We start from the raw sequence: 20,668 nt of genomic DNA on the forward strand, positions 1-20,668 counted from the left end.
TTACGTTAACAGATCTCCACATCAACAATAACATAGAGCCCATAAAGCCTCCCTTTGTACCTTCATCATGTTATTACCCAGAGGCTCAAGAATCAAAGGTCTTCCTCGTGGAATTTATTGGCTCGCTCATTATCAGCTTCCTTGTCCTTCCACAGCCTACCAGTGCAACTATCTCATTGCTTGCTTGAGAAATCGATTCACGTCCCAAATGAATCTTTATTAAGCACTGCCTGTTGCACTATTTTGTCAGTGTACCTCCAGCATATAAAACTTGTTTTATAAGATGATGTCCAGGTGGATGGCTATTGAGCTTACATCAGCACTTCCCTGGTTCTTACGCCAACTCAGATCCTCCAGGGCCCACTCTGCCATCTGTGCCATCTGTCCAACAAGTGTAATCCTGTTCCGTGGACCTGTAAGCCCATAACAGTGCGACCACAAAGGCAATTAACACAAAGTAATTAGCATTCATTACTGTTCAACAAGTGCTCAGAATTCACAAGAAGCCAAAGTGTTGAAGGCAGTTAGCAAGATGCTGAAGAGAGGGCGGACGTGGATATCGGACGCTTGAGAACTCTGACTGACGTGTCTTGCGAGTGGCTCAGAGAATCTCAGCCAAGGCCTCCCACATATTCCTCTCTCACAAGGAGCTGGTAGCCTCTGGTAGGTGGATCGGGATGCCCTGCCAAACTGACCAAAAGTAAAAACTGTTTGTGCCGCTCGACAGTGACATTTAAAGATGTTGGGGAAATTGGGACAGCTCTATAAATGCCTTGCTGTTATTAGATATAAGGCTGAGTCGGTGTGTGAGATCCTAAGTGTACCGTTTATTTCTAACATACATGGCAAGGCATTTTTGCAAATAGACTAAGAAGATCTTACATCACACATCATTATCATGAAAAGCTCATTCTCTTGTCAAATGGCGCCATATGCCCATCATTGCTTGCATAACCCTCTAGCGTGTCTCCTGAAGTGCACAAGTAAAAATATATTTACAGGAGACTACTAGACTACTTTGTCTGCTCATTGTTGAAGGTGAAGATTTTAAAAGTGCTCAATTGAATCAGTGCAAAACAATCCTGACAGTCTTTAAACTGAGAGTAGTTCATATCCTGGGCTATCTTTATGGTGTTGTAATGTTACCTTCCTGTGGTAAAGCTAAGTGTCGATCATACGGTCTAACACTGAACTGCTCCAGTGAAGCAAATGGACTACGCCGAACAGAAATATTTTAAAATGAGGAAATGTGTGCCTCTGAGTATGACATTGAGGAGAATGACACTGAAGGTCATCTGGGTTGTCTTCCTAGGCAATCATTCGCCACAGACCTGCAGCCCCGCTGGGAGCTTCTGGTTTGTCATCGATCGGCCCGGGCAGCGCTGGAGAGATCTTCATAAGGATGAGACCGCAGGAAGCCCACAGGGGACACCGTCCTCAGATATCCAGCTTTAGAAGACCGCGTACCACTTTGTTTGCTTGGGCTCTCACGCTTTCTCTTTCTCTCTCTCGCTGCTACTTTTCTCTATCCCTCACTTTCTCTTTCCTTTTTTCTTCCATCTCCGCAGATGGTACCCCTACAGGGTTGAATCAGCTCTTTGAGGGTCAGAACAAAAATAGAGAGAAGAGGGGAGGGGATAAAGAAAATGAGAAGGCGAGCTGTTGCGGAGGTGGTGAAGAGATGCAGATTTGGGCAGTGGTGTGCGAAGCTGCTCTAGGGAAAAGCCACAGTCGTCATCCTGTTTGTGAGAGGATCTCTATAAAAATCTAAACTTGGAAGAGCTCACTTTAAAGAGCTTTTAAGGGAGAATGTCTCCTTCCATTAGCGTTCTCTAATATTTGTGTTATAGAGCAGGCTAAAAGGACCCACATAGACACTTGACAGAAAATGGTACATTGCCTTTGTAGGCAGTCTGTTTAATGCATCTTTTCATCATAACAAAATAGAAATATGAGTCTAGTCACTTTAAAGTAACATACTTATTATTGTTGTACAAATTGAATCTAAGGCATGTGTAGCACGTTAGAAATGCAAACATTTGGCTGAACATCATTGACAGTTGACGGGGGGGGGGGGCTGAATTCTATTCTGATTTTCATCACAGTCATTACACCCTTATGGAACAAAACAGACAGGAAAAGGGAAGAAAAATCACATCCTGATTTTATTGAGTTGGACTGTTTACCATGGTTGAACATATTAAATGACACTCTTGACATCTGGTAGAGCTGAAAAACTTCCAAAAAACTTGCACCACAGCAATGAATCAATATGAAATGGAAAAATAAAGCGTGTTTCTTTTTAAGGTTTTGGTGAAGGTTAACAGCTGTAACGCAACAGAAGATGAAGGTAAAAAGCAATGAAACCATGTCTCTGAGTGCAAGGTTATAACACAACATCCATGTTCTAATTGAATAGTTAAGGCCACTTCAAGTAGTAGCTGAGGTCTCTCTTTGACCCTACGAAATGCAAAAATAACATTAAAACTTAAACTCATGTGTTTGTGCTTTTTTGCGTCTAAGAACAGGTTTTAGACAAAATTTAAATGAGAATATGCAAAAATAATTTAAAAATAAAGGAAAATATGAGATTGTCCTGAACAGTCAGCTGTGTTCACTTCACTCACTGGCTTCAAACAATGAGCTATGTGTGTGTGTGTGTGTGTGTGTGTGAGAGAGTGTGAGCCTACATGTCTGAATGTGTGTCTGTGGTTTGAAAATGTGTAGACACCATTTTCACTCTCTGCTAAAGGGAGGAGTGATACTGGGTAGGCCAATATCCTCCATAGTGTGTTGCCTTTTACCCTGTCCAGTGAGGGTCAATGAGTGGTCATAGCAGTGCATCTGTCCTCTGCCCTCCGTGGAGCTCCTGGAAGATTTGAGCTTGAATCGACGGCTGGGCCAGGAGAACCCGTAGGCTCCCCAGCCTCCTCTGGACCGATTCTCTCTGCTGGTCCAACACCCTTCTGATACGGCTCTCATCACGCCCTGCCCCTAACATTCACAGGTAGACAATACGAGACCAAACAAAAACAAGCACCAAAATCCAGATGTAACAAACAACACTGGCTAGCCTTTTGAACCCAAAACATGATGGCGGTCAATCTTCTTAGCCTTTCCCAATCTCACCACCCCCCACACTCCACTTCTATTCTTCACCTCACTCTCTGCCCTCAGCCCCCTGTGGATGTGATCTTTTTGTCTGTGGAGTTTAAGAGCATTTTCACCCACAAGATGGACAGAATATGACTTTGACTGGACTACAACGCCACGGTTCCAGAAAACACATAGCACTGACCGGACAATGTGTAAACATTGCTCACAGCATGATTTTTCGACTGCATAGTCCATGATAATAATGAAACAATTTATAAGAATTTCGAAAAACACATTTCATTGGTCTTAGTTTGAGACAAGGTTTCGGAGAAGCTGGCTTTTTTTGTTCTGTAGTGATAGATTAAGGTTAGTCAAGATGGTGATTGTCTTTGCACTGATCTGCCGATGTTTGGCCGATGTTTGGCCAGAGTCTGGCCTGCCTGTTCTGCCGTTTCCTGAAAACAAACGAGGCACACACACAACAGATGCAGGTGTAGTGTGTACATGACTGTAGCTGTCCAGCTTATCCACCAAGTGCTTGAGCACCCAGGGGCCTGTCTGGGTGACTGTTCAGTTATAGTGCAACCTCTGCACAAAAGGTCAAAGTCTTTCACTCAGGGACCCAAGGTACATAAAACAAAGACACAGATTTTCAAAAAAAGGAGACAGTGGGTTGTGCTGAGCTGCTTGGCGGGGATCATCATTCAGAAAAACAAAAACAACAGAAACAAGACAAAAAAGAAAAACTGCACAAGATTCCAAATCTTCTGAAATCCATGCAATCACATCGCGTCAAGACGTCAACCAAATCAAGAAAATCCTTCAATTCCCAAGAGAGCAAATCCTTCTTCTCTTCATCCTCCTCGGTCCCCTCTCTTTATAGTTCCTTCTTCCCAGACGGGAGGCGCCACCTGTCTGGTGCCCTGCCTTTAGGGGGTTGTAGAGGCTGGACCCCATAGTGGTCCTGGGTGGGCTGGGGGGCGGGCAGGGGTTGCTCGGCTGATTAGACGGGCTCATTTGCTGGCGTTAGAGTTGAGGGTGCCTGATGGAAGCTGGGTTGCCGTCTGTGCCAGCGTCTGGCCCTCTCCTTTGGGCTGGGTAGCGCCGTTGTTCTGCTGCGTCTCCTCCATGTACTGCTGGACGGCCAGCAGGACCGCGTCCTCCACCAGACGCTTGCTCAGGCTCACCAGCTCCTCGTCATCCGGCTCCGGAATCTTCTTTCCACCTAAAGCCATGCGAACACACAATCACACGTATACACAAGCACGCACACACACACACACACACACACACACACAGGATACCAAACCAGAGAGGGAGGGAAGGGATGTGTCAATCCCATTTGCCAGAAAGAGAGAAAGCTATTGAACTGTAATCCAATTAATTTAGACTCAACTAACAGTACCTAGCAAGCCCATTACTAAGCTTTGTGACTTTTAACATACATTTGAAGGGTTTCGTCACTGGGTCATCACTGTATCTATCAGGTTCACAGAGTGATAAATCCCTTGTATTACATGGCATTAAGCGACTTTGGGCAGAAAACCCCTTATGCTGGGTAAATGTATTAACGGCATTAGTCAAAAGAGTGGAAATAAAAATGGCACTCATTGTTACACAGACTGGAATAAGGCTGGTAAACAGTGCTTTTACTGCTGCTAGAGTGTGAGTTTGGTGCCCGTGTGGGGGTTCAAAGGAAAGGAGTGCCATGTTCTAGGGGTGGGTGGGTGGATGGATGGGGGGGTGGGGGCCTCGTAGCCTACAAGAAAGAGACACGTACTTGTCCTTGAAGCTCGATGAGCTCTTTGAGTAAGATCTGCAAGACAAACAATATCCATTTAGCAAACCATTGTACTTCTTCCAAAAGACTTGTCATTTATCACCAGCAATTTTTTCAACTCATGCCGTAATCTTCTCAGAATCACCATTATTTTCCCCACTCAACAATCAAATTAGATGCCGCTGAGACCACAGTCTGACGAAATCAGACAGTGTATAGCTCATACTTCACCCAGCATGCCATTATCAGATTTCTTATGGACACTTCGATATCATTTGCAGGCAGATTGTTCTGTAGCATTTTTGCAGGATGAGTCGGTTCTGATTGGTATTGCCATCATTCAGGTCTGCCTCCATTAATGTGCATTCAGAATATGAGTTTGGTGGCGCACACAGCAGCCCATATCACCTAAGCTAGGCCACTTAGCAGTTCAAATATCACTTAACCAAACTTGATTTGTAATACATGACAACATTTTGATTATATACATTTCATTTTTTTTCATCCAATGCAGAGAGGCAACATTACATTAGTACAGTAGCCTTCCATGCAAGAAGGTAATACCTTTCTACAGGTCTAGTGAGCATAGCCCATTTTTTGTCTTAAGACTGTCTGTTTACTATCTGGCTACACAAAATGTCTAGTAGCCTTAAGAGTTGATGAAATGGAGAGGGACTAACTGCACTTAAAAGGCAAAATATAACTAAAAAAGTCTTTCGGCAGATCACATCATGATCTACAGTGGCATCTAACACACAATCCAATGACATTCACCTGCAACCAGTAGAGTTCACAACCTTGTCCCTCTATTTAGCAATTTTGTGTTGCAAATAACATGGCAAAGTCTGGTCAAACATTGGAATAAATCTTTAAAACACTCAGTCTTAAGGTGTTCACCATGCATCCAATGTGGCTATCAGAAACAAACTGTCTAGTTGTCAGCCAAAATACATAGCCACTACTATATGAGAAAGTGGATTGACAAGACTTTCTTAAATCAACAGTTAGCTTTGCATATTTGGATTGTTGTAATGACCGGAAAAAAACAGTAACATTCAATTAAATAACACTGATAGACTTGGGTGAGGAGAGTCATCATTGATACGACTACCCTCATTCTAACTCGTGCTTGGTACTTCTGTTTCTCCCGTTTCTCTGGTCATGGCAAGTTACCAAACAGGTAATGGATTGCCGCTTATTTACAAAAGAAAATGAACTGGAGGTATTTCTCTGGTATTACAAAGAGGTCAAGCAACTGATGTGGTCTGCATATTTTCCCACATGTCACCATCTGAGATAAAAGCAGGTAAAACAAGCAGGTGCAAAGTCATGGAGTACTGTGGGCCTGCTGTGAAATAGGCACATAGAGAAATGAAGGAGAATTAGTAATTTTGTTGATTTAGAGCAGGCCAAGCATTAGTGAACATTGATATGCTTCCTGTCATATACACTCTTCTTTAAAGGGTACACCAATGCCAGACACTGACCATGTGTTGCCATTATTTCTCCACCCATCATGATTACACAAATGTAAATGACAAAAGCTCAAAGCTCATTCAGATGTTGACGTGCTTGACCTCTTGGAGACCTCTCGTAGACCAGGAGAGAAACCATCAACCAGTCATGATAAACTCTGATCCCTCCCCACCCTTTGCCATACTGTAGTGACACTTTTCGTGTCATCGAATCAATAGGAGTCGGACCTAAACTTGGACTTACATTCATCCAAGAATGCAATGGATCTCTCATGACTAAAGGTATCTGCAACATGAAAGACCTCCCGATGATTAGTAGGAGGGGGAGGTCACGCTGCATTATGGCACAGTTCAAAACCCACATGGGTAAAAGCTACCAGCGTGAGAAGTGCACTTTGTTCTCTCCAGAATTGGACAGCTCAGCAGGCAACTCAATTTGTGCCAAATGTGGCGTTTTAAAGCCCGTTCAGATATTTTGTGTCAAAAATGCTTTGCGCCACATGTTAACATTGAGGGATGGCCATGTATGACCTGTAAGATGCTCATTTTTGTTTGCAGTCAAGGATATGATTAAACAAAGGGGTTGTAGTTGCAGTTATGTTGCAGTTAATGTCTAGACAGTTTATGAGTGCAGTTACTGCTTTGCAGTATTTCGTGCAATTTTCAGTGGCAGAGGTAAAACACCTCAGCAATATTGCTGGTCATAAATGTGTTAAATATTATGGACTAAAACATTAGTTTGCCACCTTTCCTGTTCCCAGCCATGTTCTGAACCTTGAAGCACACCGTGCTCCAAATGCAGCTATGGCAGGAGCGGAAATGTTGCACCCGGCTGCCTTCCTCTGCTAATAAATGACAGGGCTTCCGAGTCACCAATCAGCTAGGCTAATTCACTTACGAGAACAGCGCCTAATGAGCCACCGGGAAGTCCTAAATCGGAGCTGCGGGAACGGTGGCATTTCCTGAGGAAGCGGTAGCCTCCTCCTCCTCCTCCTCTGAGCTCCTCTTCACTAGTGATGGGGTCAGATGAGGAAATTGGGGCAGAGGGACGGTGGGGGGATGGGAGGAATGCAGGCAGACCTGCGCGTCTCTGCTGCTGCGTTAACAGTGCTTACGCTGCGCTGCACTACAATGCTGCTGCTGGCAACTCACTCGGATATCAGCTGGCTGCACATAACATAGCGCTGCATGCACAACAACGGGCTCACGAAGGAGTGATGGACGCTTGAGGGAGCAGAACTTAAAAAAAGGGGGTCAGCTAGGCACGTAGGCCAGCAGCGGAGGGTTTTTAAATGGCGCTTTTGTATGTTGATGTTTTGAGCGAGTTTGGCATGCAGGCTGCTGCATACTGCCTCAGATAATTGTTGAGAAAGTCTATTGAAAGCCACGTCCAACACGGCACAAGGTCAGTGCTTGCATGTATTGCAAGATAAATGTTCTTCTGTCATGAAATCAGTCCTTGAAACAACTGTGACAGGAAATCCGGGAACTCTGTCGAATGTAGACGTTACAATGGCAGTGTTTGCAGTCGCAACAAGCTGTTCGGTATTCTACCACAAAAACACAACACCCGCAAATTATTCATAGTCATTCAGACACAACCCTTGCCGTAACCTTCCCTGTCAATCAAGCCACCGAGTGGTACTTGAAATTGGTGCCCGCCGCTGGATAGACTCCACTCAAAGTGCCCATGTGAACAACAGAAAACAAACAAGGGAGTGTTTGACTAGCAGCTCCTCCACAAATCACCACAACCTCCCACACGTACACCTACACCTCCTGATCTCTGACCACTTCTCACAACAGAGAGAGGGAGAGAAGGAGTGAGACAAAGAGAGAGAAAGAGAGGGGTGAGCCACATATAGACCAAATAAAAGAGGGGTTTGAGGTTTACCACTCCATTTGTAAACAACTAAAGAGGGTGAGCCACAGATAGCACAGAGAGAGAGAGAGAGAGAGAGAGAGAGATGGCCTGGGAGGGTAGCCAGTTGCTATCCTGTGCTGGTACTGGTTCAGAGCAGCTGCACACTTGAGTATTCTGAGGCTGCCTGTGCATTCCAGCTCTCTCCCCATCGCCACAGGGAGCCGTCAGCACCCCACCACAGCTCCTGCACCAACAACACAGCGCCACTTTCAGGCTCTCACACACACACACACACACACACACACACACGCCCAGCTGTGATCACGTTTGGAGGTTGCCATTGTGTAGCCTACTGAGTGTCTGATCTAAGTGACAAGCGAGACCTCAATATGCCCTCCTCCTCTATTTCTCCCTCACCTCCTCCTGTTCTCGGTGTCCTCCACCTCTGCTTCTACCTTCACACACCCCCCCAACCCCATCTCTCTCCTTCTTCTTCTTCATCATCCCACTCCCCCTCCCCGTCACGTCCGCTCTTCCCCAAATACTGAACAGAAGTAGGGCAACATCTCTGTTTAGTGTCTGTGCCTGTGTGAGTGAGTGTGTGTGTGTCTGTGTATGTTACTGAGTGTATGTGTGTAAGACTGACTGCAGGCACTCAAACCCACACACACGGTCTTGCCTTAGCGCTTGGGTTTATGCCGGGCTAAAGCAGTGTGTACAACACTCATCTCTGCACATGGATACGGGCAGCAATCCTCAGCCTAGCAACAGAAGAGCAAGGTTGACGCTCACAAAAGGTTCAATGTCCAACACAGGCACAGATCAGGAGGACCCTTCAAACACAACACAAGCTCTCTGTGTATATATGAAAGTCAAGGAGCAAACCAGGGAGATGACAGCTTCCAATGAATGTAGCCTTTCTGCATTGCCTATTGTGTGCAAAACTAAAGGAGAGAGAAAAAAAATAGAGACAGCAAGTAAGACAAAAGACAGGGAGTAATTGAGACAGACAGACAGACAGACACAGACACACAGACACCCGGGGGCTCCTCCAAACCCTGGCACTTTGACAAAGACTCGGCAACTCGGCACGTTGGAGCACAATGGTGCGGAGTCCAAGCCCCACGCACGAGTCTCTAGCTTCACGTGTCTGCTTTTTTACAGCTGATTATAAAACAATATACACACGCCTGCTCAAGCTTGCTCTTATTCTCTCTCTCCCTCCCTCACACACACACACACACACACACACACACACACACACCACCACACACAAACACGCACACACACACACGGACACACACACACCCAACCCTTAGAGATAAGGGCAGGTTTCTGAACCTTTCTTCACACGCTGGAGAAATACACCCTCTCTTCTCAGCAGTATTAAGGCACGACAGCAATCCTCCGCTGTAAGCCAATCATGTTAAGACCCAGTGGGGATTTGGTGAATGTGGGACAGAGTCCCGGTAAGCCCGACCACCCAGCCAAAGCAGTAGCAGTAGAAGCAGCAGCAGCAGCGGACTTACTCAGCTTCTCCTCGGCTCGGGAGAAGGGAAAGCAGCACAACTGCCCCATGGCCACTCCACTCTGCTCTTCTCCTCTCCTCTGGTGGCTTCCCTCAGTCTCTCCCTCTCTCTTTTAGTCAATCTGTTTTCACACGCCTTTATCTCCCCTCTTCTCTCTAACTCTTCTTCTCTCCCTGTCTGTCCGTCCTCAGAGGTTTGTGTGTCCAGCGGAGGCGGATGAGTGGGTAAGGGTGAAGTGCGCCTTGCTCCGCGCAACCAGGCAGCGATGGGAGTGAGTGAATGGGTCTTGCTTGGTCTGCTCCGCGAGTGTGTGTGTGTGTGTGTGTGTGTGTGTCAGTGAAGGGGGAGGGAACTCAGGCTCCACCCCCCCCCCCCCTCCCCACCCCATCCTTGCTCACTGCCTTGAATAATTGCTGTGGAATGGCGGGCACAGTGTGTGTGTGTGTGTGTGTGTGTGTACACATATCTCTCCACCGGCCTGCGCACTGACTGCTCTGTGTCCACCCTACCAATGGCACTCAGCAGCGCCTTGCTCCAGCAGCTGAATGTTTTCACTATCTATTGTATTTTTCTAAGACTATGGATTTCCCCTTATACGTTTCCAATGCAGCAGCAAGGGCAATTTACTGTGTGACTGATGAAAAAAAAAAAAAAAAAAGACTGACAAACATGTGGTATTCCCTGATAGCGCAGAGACCACGGTTCTTTCCCCTGGCACTAAGCATTCCGCTCAACGCTCACTCTGGGTTTCGAGTGGTTTCCCTGGAGAGTGGGGTGTCGGACTGAATAAAATGTGATCTTGCCGATAATAAAGCCGGTTTAATTCAGCCTCCTCATGGTGCCGTTGAGAGGGATGAACTCGTCTCGGCTCTACTCATCAAGAGAGTCTCTGTTTCCATCCAGGTTCTCCAGCATAATTACCAGCATTCTGACGTGATCATTCATCATGGGGCTAATCAACAATGTTCTCTCTTACATCAAGGGAAAAATCATCCAGTGCAACGCCAGCTCAGGGCCGGCAATCAAAACACTGGCAGCATTTAAATTAGCTGCAGCACTGGCTCTCTGTGCACAGCTGAGGTGACCGTATTACCAGTTTACCTCAGATTACCACAGGGTCTGAGTCCAGTGGACATATGACACCCTGCAGCCAAACGATGCTAGATATATGTGCCATCTGTCGATGAGGGTGCCCCCATCCCGATGCATTAGTTTAAAATCAAATGCTATCGTCCTTTACTTTTTCCAGGTCCATTACGTGTATTAGAGGGGGAAAAACACAAGAGCTAGTGCACACGTGTTCTCTTTCGGATTAAAAGCGTGTAGCTCCAATGTTTGCTAACCTGTAGGGGTCATTTGAGGTCCGGTTTTGATTTCCACCCGACTCCATTACTGGAAATCACATAGCTGGAGAGGGTAGAATGGCGTATTAAAAAAAGAACTTGGGTGAAAAAAAACTAAAGAAAAAACAGCTGATGAGATGAGAGGAGAAGGAGTGCCAGCGGTTGGATGGGTGGGTTGGGGGTTGTTGTTGGCGCATCATGATAGAGCCACTGGAGTGGAAGAGGGAGGAGAGCCGCCAGCTTAAACACACAGCGGTGCCCATGTGGGGGGCGTGACCCTTTCACACACACACACACACACACACACACACACACACACACACACACACACACACACCTCTAGCCAAACTCCCTGATAATAGAGGGTGGGGGTAAGAAAGAGATACAGAGAGAGTGAGAGGGATACAAAATACAAGAAGACAGTGACCGAGAAAAGGAGAAAGAACATTGTATAAATGGGATACAGACGATTTATACAGACAGATGGATAGATCCATACATGCATGCATGATGGACTCTGACATACTTCAAGTTAGATGGAGAGATAGAGAGGAGAAGAGAAGAGACAGGCAGGCAGGCAGAATTATAGATACATATAGACACAAAATGGATCCACGGGCACATTTTGTTCTGGACATGGAAGACATGAAACAGGCAGATTTACACAGACAGACAGATAAAGCGCCACAGGGAGAGAGACAAAGAAAGGCAGATTTATGGAGATAGAAAAGAAGCTTCACAGTCGCAGCGAGTACATCAAGACATGGAGACAGAGCGATATATGTAGACAATAAAGTCCCACACAAAGAGAGAGAGAGAGAGAGAGACACACAGAGAGAGAGACACACAGAGGTAGTCAGTCACGGTGACCCGCCCAACTCCACATGACTTGATCCCTGATCCTCTGCAAATGGCATTCAATTAGACTCTGATCTAATTTCCTGGGCTGGTTGGTTGCAAATGGTTTTAGGAGGGAGAACAAAAACAAAACCAGATATCTACAGATGGGATTGGCGATAACGGGAGGGTTAGCGACAAAAGCGACAGACTGTGTTTGCCTTTGGGAGGTGGGAGAAATGAGAGACTGCTTGTTTCCTTTGCTTGTCTGTCTACACACACCGAATACATGCACCGAAAAAACACAGTGGGTGTTCTCCCAGCGTAAATCATCAAATTTCTGTATTTGTGTGTGGGTTCACCCTGTGTGTGTGTGTGTGTGTGTGGGTTCACCCTGTGTGTGTGTGTGTGTGTGTGTGTGTGTGTGTGTGTGTGTGTGTGTGTATATATGTATATATGTGTACATGAAGACCATTTTCCCTCTCCCTGAGCAGTAGCTCCCTTCAGCTGGGCTGTGTTACATTCCAGAGGCTTCTGTCACTGCTGCAGCCCCACTGTGACAGCCGCGTGTGAACTGGTGAAAAGGTTGCATGGGCGCGACAACATCCAACAAACCACAGGGAGGTGTCTGGCAACCCCGCTGCTGTGGACGATGTAACCAAGGCTCAGTGCAGAGAGAAGTCCACAGGCTTGGAACTATTCTACATCAACTACACTACGCACACACTACACTACGCACGCACGCACGAAAATAGTGTTTGCCTGGTTTACAAGGACAGGCCCATACTGTTGAATTTGCATTGATGTGTTGTTGGTTGAAGTGAGTTAAACGTTACTTTGTAAATGTGTATCTTTTATTGCTGCAGCACTAAGCGCTAAACGACAACGTTTTATTGCAGTTTTACGTCCCAGAGATTGCTTGTTCCCGTTTTGACAGGTTAATGATGTTCAGTGTGGTATGATCTCATAAATCTCGCAGTCAGCAGATTGGTATCAATCATCACAATGATGCATGTGGGGAGTGGGCGAGAGAGAGAGAGGGAGGGGGGGAGTGGGAGAGCGAGTGGGAGAGAGCGGGGGGGTTGTGAGGGAGAGAGAGAGCGAGGGGGGGAGAGAGAGAGAGAGAGGGGGGAGAGAGAGAGAGGGGGGAGAGAGAGGGTGAGAGAGTGAGAGAGCGAGAGAGTTTGTGTGTTTGAGTGTGTCTGAAAGGGGAGTGGTCCATTGTGCTTCCAGAGTATTAATAATACCCATGACTAACACTTCAGATCAATACTACAAAACATGTAATATCTAGAAGATGTGCGGTTGCAGGATTATTGAGTGGCTCTCAGGCTAGAAACGATTCTGTAAGAAAATGAGAGAGACAAAGAGAGGCTGTGTTCTTACTGGCAGGTACTGCTCGGACCAGCATGTCTGGGGCAGATCGATACTAATCAGTTGGCCTGAATGGATCGGTGATATCGAATTTAGGGGGGGTGTGTGGGTGGGGGCTTTTATTGTGTCCGTCTCAACTTGTTGGCGGGGAGAGATTGCAGACGCTGGGAGGGCCCTGGCTAAATCCAGCACAGCGGGGCCCTGGTCAGATGTTATTGGGGATTGGAGAAACAAGGCAGATGTTGCACTCATCTTGGGGGCTTTTGCTAGATGGAACATATTGTGCAGGGAGTGTTCAAAGTCTGAGCCAGACTTAAAATGCACTGACAGTACAACATAGTTGGCAATATAAATACACAAACTTCAGGGAGAAAATGAACAAAATGGAGAAAAGTGGGAGGCAAGATTTCCACTCAAATCCCAGTCAATGACATCATACGCAAACCCTATATTAAACTGCTGGAGATTACAAACCACTCCACTGCGTAATCAGCAAACTATCCGGGAATCATCATCTGGTGAAGTTTAAAGGCCCCACAAAAAAACCTACGGTACTCTTTTGGCCAATTCGAAAATTGCATTCATGACATTTGAGTGCAATTAGAAAGAAGTGTGCTATAATGTTTGCTGGCCCTCCTTGTATTTTGGAACTATGCTATGGGAGGAATGGCATTTTAAGCTGGGTGTTCTTCGATCAGGCTCACTGATGGAGTATGACGTCTCTCAGGCATGTGTTTGGGGGCTCCAGACCTGCTGTTTATCACGACTGTTTTCATGACTTTTACTACCAATCTGGAAGACTGCGTGCCCCTTAAGTCGAAAGCAAAGCCAGCTGCTGCGCAGTCCTGCAGCTGTCAAACAAACACACACACACACACACACACACACACACACACACACACACACACAGGGTGTGATCTACAGATGCTAGGCCCATATAGAAGGCTTTCCCCATCGCAGAAAGCTTGAGATGCAATTAGACAAAGCTGTTAACACAAACACCCGAGATTTGCAGGCAAAGAGCCAGAAACTAATTCCAGTAAGTAGAGGAAATGATGACCAATGATTACTGGGTTGAATAAAGAAAGAAAGAAACAAAACCATTCCATTGTATGAGTGATGAGATTTTGAAAAAAAAAAAAGTCTAAGGAAATTGAAGCTCACGCTGTGTACATCTCAAAAACGAGTTGCTAAGATACAAGGGATGGAGAAATGGGGGGGAAAAATAAATAAAAAATCCACAAAAATTACCTCTCCAGAAAATCCATGGACCTTTTGACATGGCTACGGGCCCCCAATGAACGACAAACACTGGCATTATTGATCGTCATAGGTCCCACAAGCAACACTTGAAGTGACTCAGACAGACAGACAGACAGACACAAACGAACCTGCTCCAGTCCTCCAGCATATCTTCTGTCTCAGCTCAGTCCACTGGGAGTCTCCAGTGTGACTTCCACCGAAGGTCGGCCCATCGCAGCCCAGCCAGTAAATCTGAGTCATGTGACGAAGGTCGGAACGGAGATAAGCAGGTGCGCTACCAAGATTAGCTTTGTTATTATTATTATTATTATTACTACCTATAAGTCCCTGCTCCTTCTGACTGCTGTTTACTTCTTCCATCGTATCCAGGAAGGATGAACACCACGGGTGGGGACAAAATGGTCATAAGCTAGCAAACAGCAGTCTTTCTATCACAGAAAAATGAAACTTGACTTGCTTAATCAGTTTGAGAAGCACTGAACTGTTTCTCAGTCAGTAGCCTCTTGCTTTTCTGGTGGCTTCATTACTCTAGATGAGTCACCTCTACATAAAGAAATGACATGAGATGCTGAGCATAAGGCCCTTTGATGGCCTTGATGATTTTATTGAAAATCTGTAGTACACAGGAGAAAATCTGTTTTCGAAGCTAAAGAGATACTAGAAAAACAATAGTATTTGAGTTTAAAATATACTTTTTTTGGTGTTGATTCTACATTGGTGATTTTATATTTATATCCATTATTAGAAGCTTACGGGCTTCATCATACGGGCCTGAACGGGTCTCATCATAGCTTTTATATCAGTGTGGAATTCATCCCTGCTTTCATGGAAAAACACATTTTTGAGAGAAAACCTTTGCTTTGGATGCTAAGATGAGGGAAGCACATACCACAGGACAATTCAACAGACACTTGAGTAGGCACAAAGAGTGTGTCTAGAGCTAGATACATTTGTCCGTTTGAGTGTGTGTGTGTGTGTGTGTGTGTGTGTGTGTGTCTTACTTAGACCACAGGGTCAGAGCACTTCTCTACACTGTGACCAGCCGTCGAGAGGACAGTTCTCAGGAGCACAGGCTGTCATCCGTAACCCGCTGACAGATGTCCTTCACAGGAAATTCAGGTGAATTAAAAACAAAAAAAACAGATCTACAGGGATTTCAGCACTGTCGCTCGTACATGCTGGAATTTAGAGGACACGGATGCTGCGCTCTGATGATCTGCGAGGTGCACAGAGCTCCAATCAAAAGCACAGTGTGACAGCGTGAGCTTGACTGTCCTGATGCGCCAGCTCAAAGGCTTACACTTGTCACTCACACTGACTGTTAGACAGGTGGGGCTACGTTCTGATAGAGCTCCAACACAGACTGATCTTCTCTTCTGTGGATTTCACTCTGTGGGTGAGAGAGGACGAGAGAAAGATGGAATAGACAAAGACAAAGGAGACTTTTTGAGGAGCTGGTCACACTTCTCTATGGGCTTGAGGACATTGTGACTGATGTCCTCCCCTTTCTGTACCCCTTTGTGCACTCCTAGCACCAGTTCAACTTCTGCACTATTCGCCAAAGAGGGATAAAAGATCTGCATATACTGTTGGCAAGTCCCTTCACTTAGAAAAATATACACACCCCCCCCCACACACACACACACACACACACACACACACACGCCCAAAAATAACATACAATCTGTTTGCATGAACTTTGCCTGACCGAGAACAATACGAGCAGTCTCCTGCTAAATGGATAAAATCTTTTTTCTGGTCTCTTGAGAACAATTCTCCATCTCTGACCTCCTTACGCCAGAGAAGGGGAGGACAGGGACGGTGTGTGTGTGTGTGTGTGTGCACGTGCGTGGGGGGGGGGGGGGGATACCAGACAGAACCCCGCCCACAACATTTGAGGTCTGGAAGTTCGGTCTGGCACTGCTCCGTTGGGGAGAAATTATACGATGATGGACAGATGATCAACCAACGCTTGAGTTGAATTAAAGGTTAGATATCAGATCTCAGAAAACTGATCTAACCAATGAAATTGTCAGGGCGGGCTTTATACGATGGACAGATGATCAACCAACGCTTGCGTTAAAGGTAGATTCGAAATTGTACCAAGATGGCGGCGTCTCGGGAGCCTGTTAGTGGGACATATTTTATGTGAATCAAGCTATCTACACAACTTTTTTATTTCTACATTGACTCGGTTAGTTGTGTATGTGCTACACGATTGTTGCAGAGTATTGTAGGTCTTAACTGAAGCTCTAGACCAGGGGTCTTCAACGTTTTTCAGGCCAGGGACCCCCAAACTGATGGCGAGATGAGCAGGGACCCCCTACTATATAAATTGCATAACATTTTGTTTATAATATACTGGGCCTAGTGCCAAATAAAACATAGCTACCCTGTTATTGTGTATTCAATACTAACATTTAATTTAACCTAACATTTTTGAACAACGAATTTAACTTAACATTGAATTTAATTTAACATTTAACAACATGAAAGGTACAGGGTGGCCGTGCCACTGCCATTTATAAACATACATCTTGCAAACAACTCTTGAGCTAACAATTAATAACAACTTATTAAAATAATTCACAGATATATGTTTTTATTTCATCAAACATAAAAAAGGGACAGTGAATCCTCAAGCATCTGTCGATGGCACACATCCTCCCACATTAGTGAGATGTATCTTCTTTTCAATAACTCCTGACTGACACGATCCAACGGATGACGGAGGAGGAGTCTGGCGCATGGAGTTGTGTTGACAACATAGATGTTATAGTGAGATTGACAGGTCAACAAACCAATCACACCGCTAGCAAGTTGTTAAGATTGTAGGTAGTAGCATGCTAACATTAGCTAGGGGGCTCATACACCTCTCAAATCCTCTCCGACTTATTTTTCAGATACAATTAAAGTTTTTTGACCTTGTACAGTTTCTATCTCTTTATTTTTTTTTTTTTAACTCTAAGCAAAAAAATGTCAAACTAACAATTTATAGGTACAAACAAGACCAGCCATGGAGTTTGGTCCGCCATCTTTCATTTTTGATCTTTGCGCTCTTTAGACTGGAGCAGAAACGCGATCTGATTGGCTAGTGCCTGTGCTGTCGTATTTGCATGAAAGGTGCTGTGAGTGAACCGGTGCACAGCTTGAGAGAGCTCCTGTGGGTAGCTGAATGTGTCGATTGGACTGAAAGATAACGTCTTCTCGATCAATTTATACGTTCTCTAAAATATGTTGGATTTATGTTAATGTAAATTTAAAGGGAATAAATACAAATCTGGGGCCGTATTCACAAAGCCTTTTATCTTACCACTAGGAGTGCTCCTAACTCGCGCTAAAACCTTCTACGTAGGAGTAATTTCCTAAAAGTGATTCACAACGGCTCTGAGACCTACTCATACTAAGGATAATACCAACTCCTAAGCTTAAGATAAAAACTCCGTTGCTATGGATGACGTTGCTTCTCATGCACGAGTTTAGAAGGGGTGAGGACGGTGATTGGTTGTTGACAGGCTCTCTCATTAAAAACTCATTCGTGACGTCTCTCTAACAATCCCACTATATCGACTGAAAATAAGAGAATAACCTAGGCTTCAAATTAAGTCATATTAAATAGTTATGGACAGTGCAGTTAGCAGAATGCACACGCATGATGACAAGTTTGTGCATCCAACGGGAATGACACTTTGCACGTTAAGAGAAATATAAAGCGATCAATATAAAATATGGCAATTGCATGTAATCAAGGCAGTAATAATTAAAGCACCCAGCAAACTGTAAGGCTATTATATTTCCAGCCCTTGACCACTTCAAATATCAGCACATGCGGCCCTTTAAGCCCTCCAATCTTAATTGATCAAAGCGAAACGAACGTGAAACGTAGCCTAAGCGAAAGCCTACTGGTCCCAGGACCATAGCCACTGTCACCCCAGCGGCATCCAGCTGGTAAGTTCTCAAAAACCTGTTGCAGACCGCTTGAAATGCACGAGTCATCGGTACAACGTCCTCATCTTGATGGGGCAATTATTGTAATGTGTGTCCCGTCACTGGACATTCCTGCGATCGCCATGGAATTTACTTTGATCTTGTGTAATAGATTGTCCAAAGGCAACTGGATAAACTGTTGGATGATGTGGGGTCTACAGTGCGTTGATAGTTTGATGAATTAAACGGCTGACTGATGATATCCCAGTGTCGTCATTTGCGTTTTCCCCGAAGCCAAATAGGCTATCTTTATGTTTCCAAACATTTCACTTCGGGACACATCGTTGTTTAAAGGCGTCATTGCATCCCGCGCTAATTCTACGACAATATTAATACCTTCACGGTTTAAGCAATGTCTTTTATCAATTCCAAGTCGGCTGCAGCCATCTTACGATTTTTTGTGAATAGGTCTTAGTGACTTAGGAGTCCTCATGAGGAGTTTTAAGCTGTCCTAGACTTAGGTGCTACTTTTAGGGATAAAATATTTTGTGAATTGCTCTTAGTAAAAAAAATTAGGAGTCCTACATTTAAGACTGACACGCCCATTATTTTTAGGAGTTTCTCCTAAATTCGCCACTTATGAGCTACTTTTAGCCCTAAGATTCTTTGTGAATACGGCCCCTGATTCTGAAGACATTTAAATTTGTGGGAAAAAAATTGGTTGATTTTTTTTTTAGAAATATAAAAAAAAAATTGTCTTATCAACCAAACATTTCGCGATCCCCCTGCAGTACCTCGGCGGACCCCCTGTTGAAGACCCCTGCTCTAGACCATTATTGTTAGGTTACTGCTAACGCTTAGACCAGAAATCTATTGAAACACATAGTAGCTAGCTAGCCTCGCGGCTAATAAGTATAACGTGAGCATGCATATCTCACAGATATTGACAGCCCATTCATTTTGAAAGAGGAACAGAAAAACGCGATCAAGGCATTTGTCGATCGAAAAGATGTTTTTGCCGTCCTTCCTACGGGATCCGGTAAAAGTTTAATGTATCAGATGGTCATACTACGTTGCTCTGATTGGTTCTAGGTAGCCTATCCAATTGAGCGAAGAGGCATTTTTTTTCCTGGTTCGTTGAAACACGCACCATAATCACAGCTCAATGGAGCAGTATCAGACTCATATATCGTCAGTAGGGCTGCAACTAACGATTATTTTGGTAATCGATTAATCTATCGACTTTTTTTCCGATTAATCGACTAATCTAACGATTATTTCCATAAATTTAAAAATGTATTCAAAATGTTGGAATTTGAATTTCAAATGTATTTGAGTAACAAGTTAATACAAATGTAATCATCATAATAAATACATTAAATAGTAATACAAATTAAGAGTGCAAATATGCTTATAAAAGTAAAGAGAAAGTGCAAATAAAGATTTAAAAGTAAAGAGAAAGTTTTAAAAGGAACTCAAAATAGCAATCAAGCCTCTGCAAGTGCAACATAACTGAGCTGCAAGTGACATTCAAATTCAACATATGAAAAAAAATCCACAATCTTTTGTTTGAAGATTGCTAAGTGGAGGAGGTTATCTATTCAGAACAAACGAAAATACAGGCTACTCTGATAATTCACTGATTTACCGCATTGCACTTAACATAACTGAAATAGCGTTAGCAAGCATCCTCCATGAGACGTTCTGTTTTCAAACATTTAAGAGTAAACCTTACAATAAGTTATAGATATATGTCTATGATAATTGCTGCTAGACACTTACTGTTCTTATGCTCCCACAGCCTGTTCTCTTTGAAATACTGTAGTAGTACTTCTTAAACTACTAATAATTGACCATCATTGAGAAAAATGACAACTTTTCTGTTAGCCATATCTGATATGCAGCAGCTGCTAAACCAAGCTTTGTTTATTGTTTCCATGGTAACATGAGCCATCTCAGAATAATTCGCTTTTCGCAGCTGTTTCGCACTTCCTATATGCAATTCCGAATGAAAAGTACCGGTAGCTCTGTTAGCGTCTGCAAAGAAAAAAAAAAAAAAAAAAATCCGCGTCGACCATTTTTCACAATCGACTTAGTCGATTTCGTCGACTAATCGTTGCAGCTCTAACAGGCTAGGATTTGTCACCTCCTCATAACCAAACAGCGGAACCTCAGCCACC

General features: G+C 44.5%; 1 protein-coding gene across 3 annotated transcripts in view; it reads right to left on the reverse strand.

Moving 5' to 3' along the window:
* Window positions 1–2,146: 2,146 nt before the first annotated feature.
* akap7 (A-kinase anchoring protein 7) overlaps window positions 2,147–20,668 on the reverse strand; it is a 34,869-nt gene continuing 16,347 nt past the window's right edge. Inside the window, exons 8-9 of one of the 3 annotated variants that reach the window (XM_080860488.1) lie at window positions 4,877–4,912; window positions 2,855–4,321 (exon numbers count right to left, since the gene is read on the reverse strand). In XM_080860488.1, coding sequence (XP_080716614.1) covers window positions 4,110–4,321; window positions 4,877–4,912 — 248 coding nt within the window. In that variant the 3' untranslated portion in view covers window positions 2,855–4,109. Of the gene's footprint in view, window positions 4,322–4,876; window positions 4,913–20,668 lie in introns of all 3 variants that reach the window. The other 2 variants (XM_080860490.1, XM_080860489.1) reach the window with 2 other exon arrangements.

Source organism: Sprattus sprattus, assembly GCF_963457725.1.
Source record: "Sprattus sprattus genome assembly, chromosome: 2".
Taxonomy (NCBI): domain Eukaryota; kingdom Metazoa; phylum Chordata; class Actinopteri; order Clupeiformes; family Clupeidae; genus Sprattus; species Sprattus sprattus.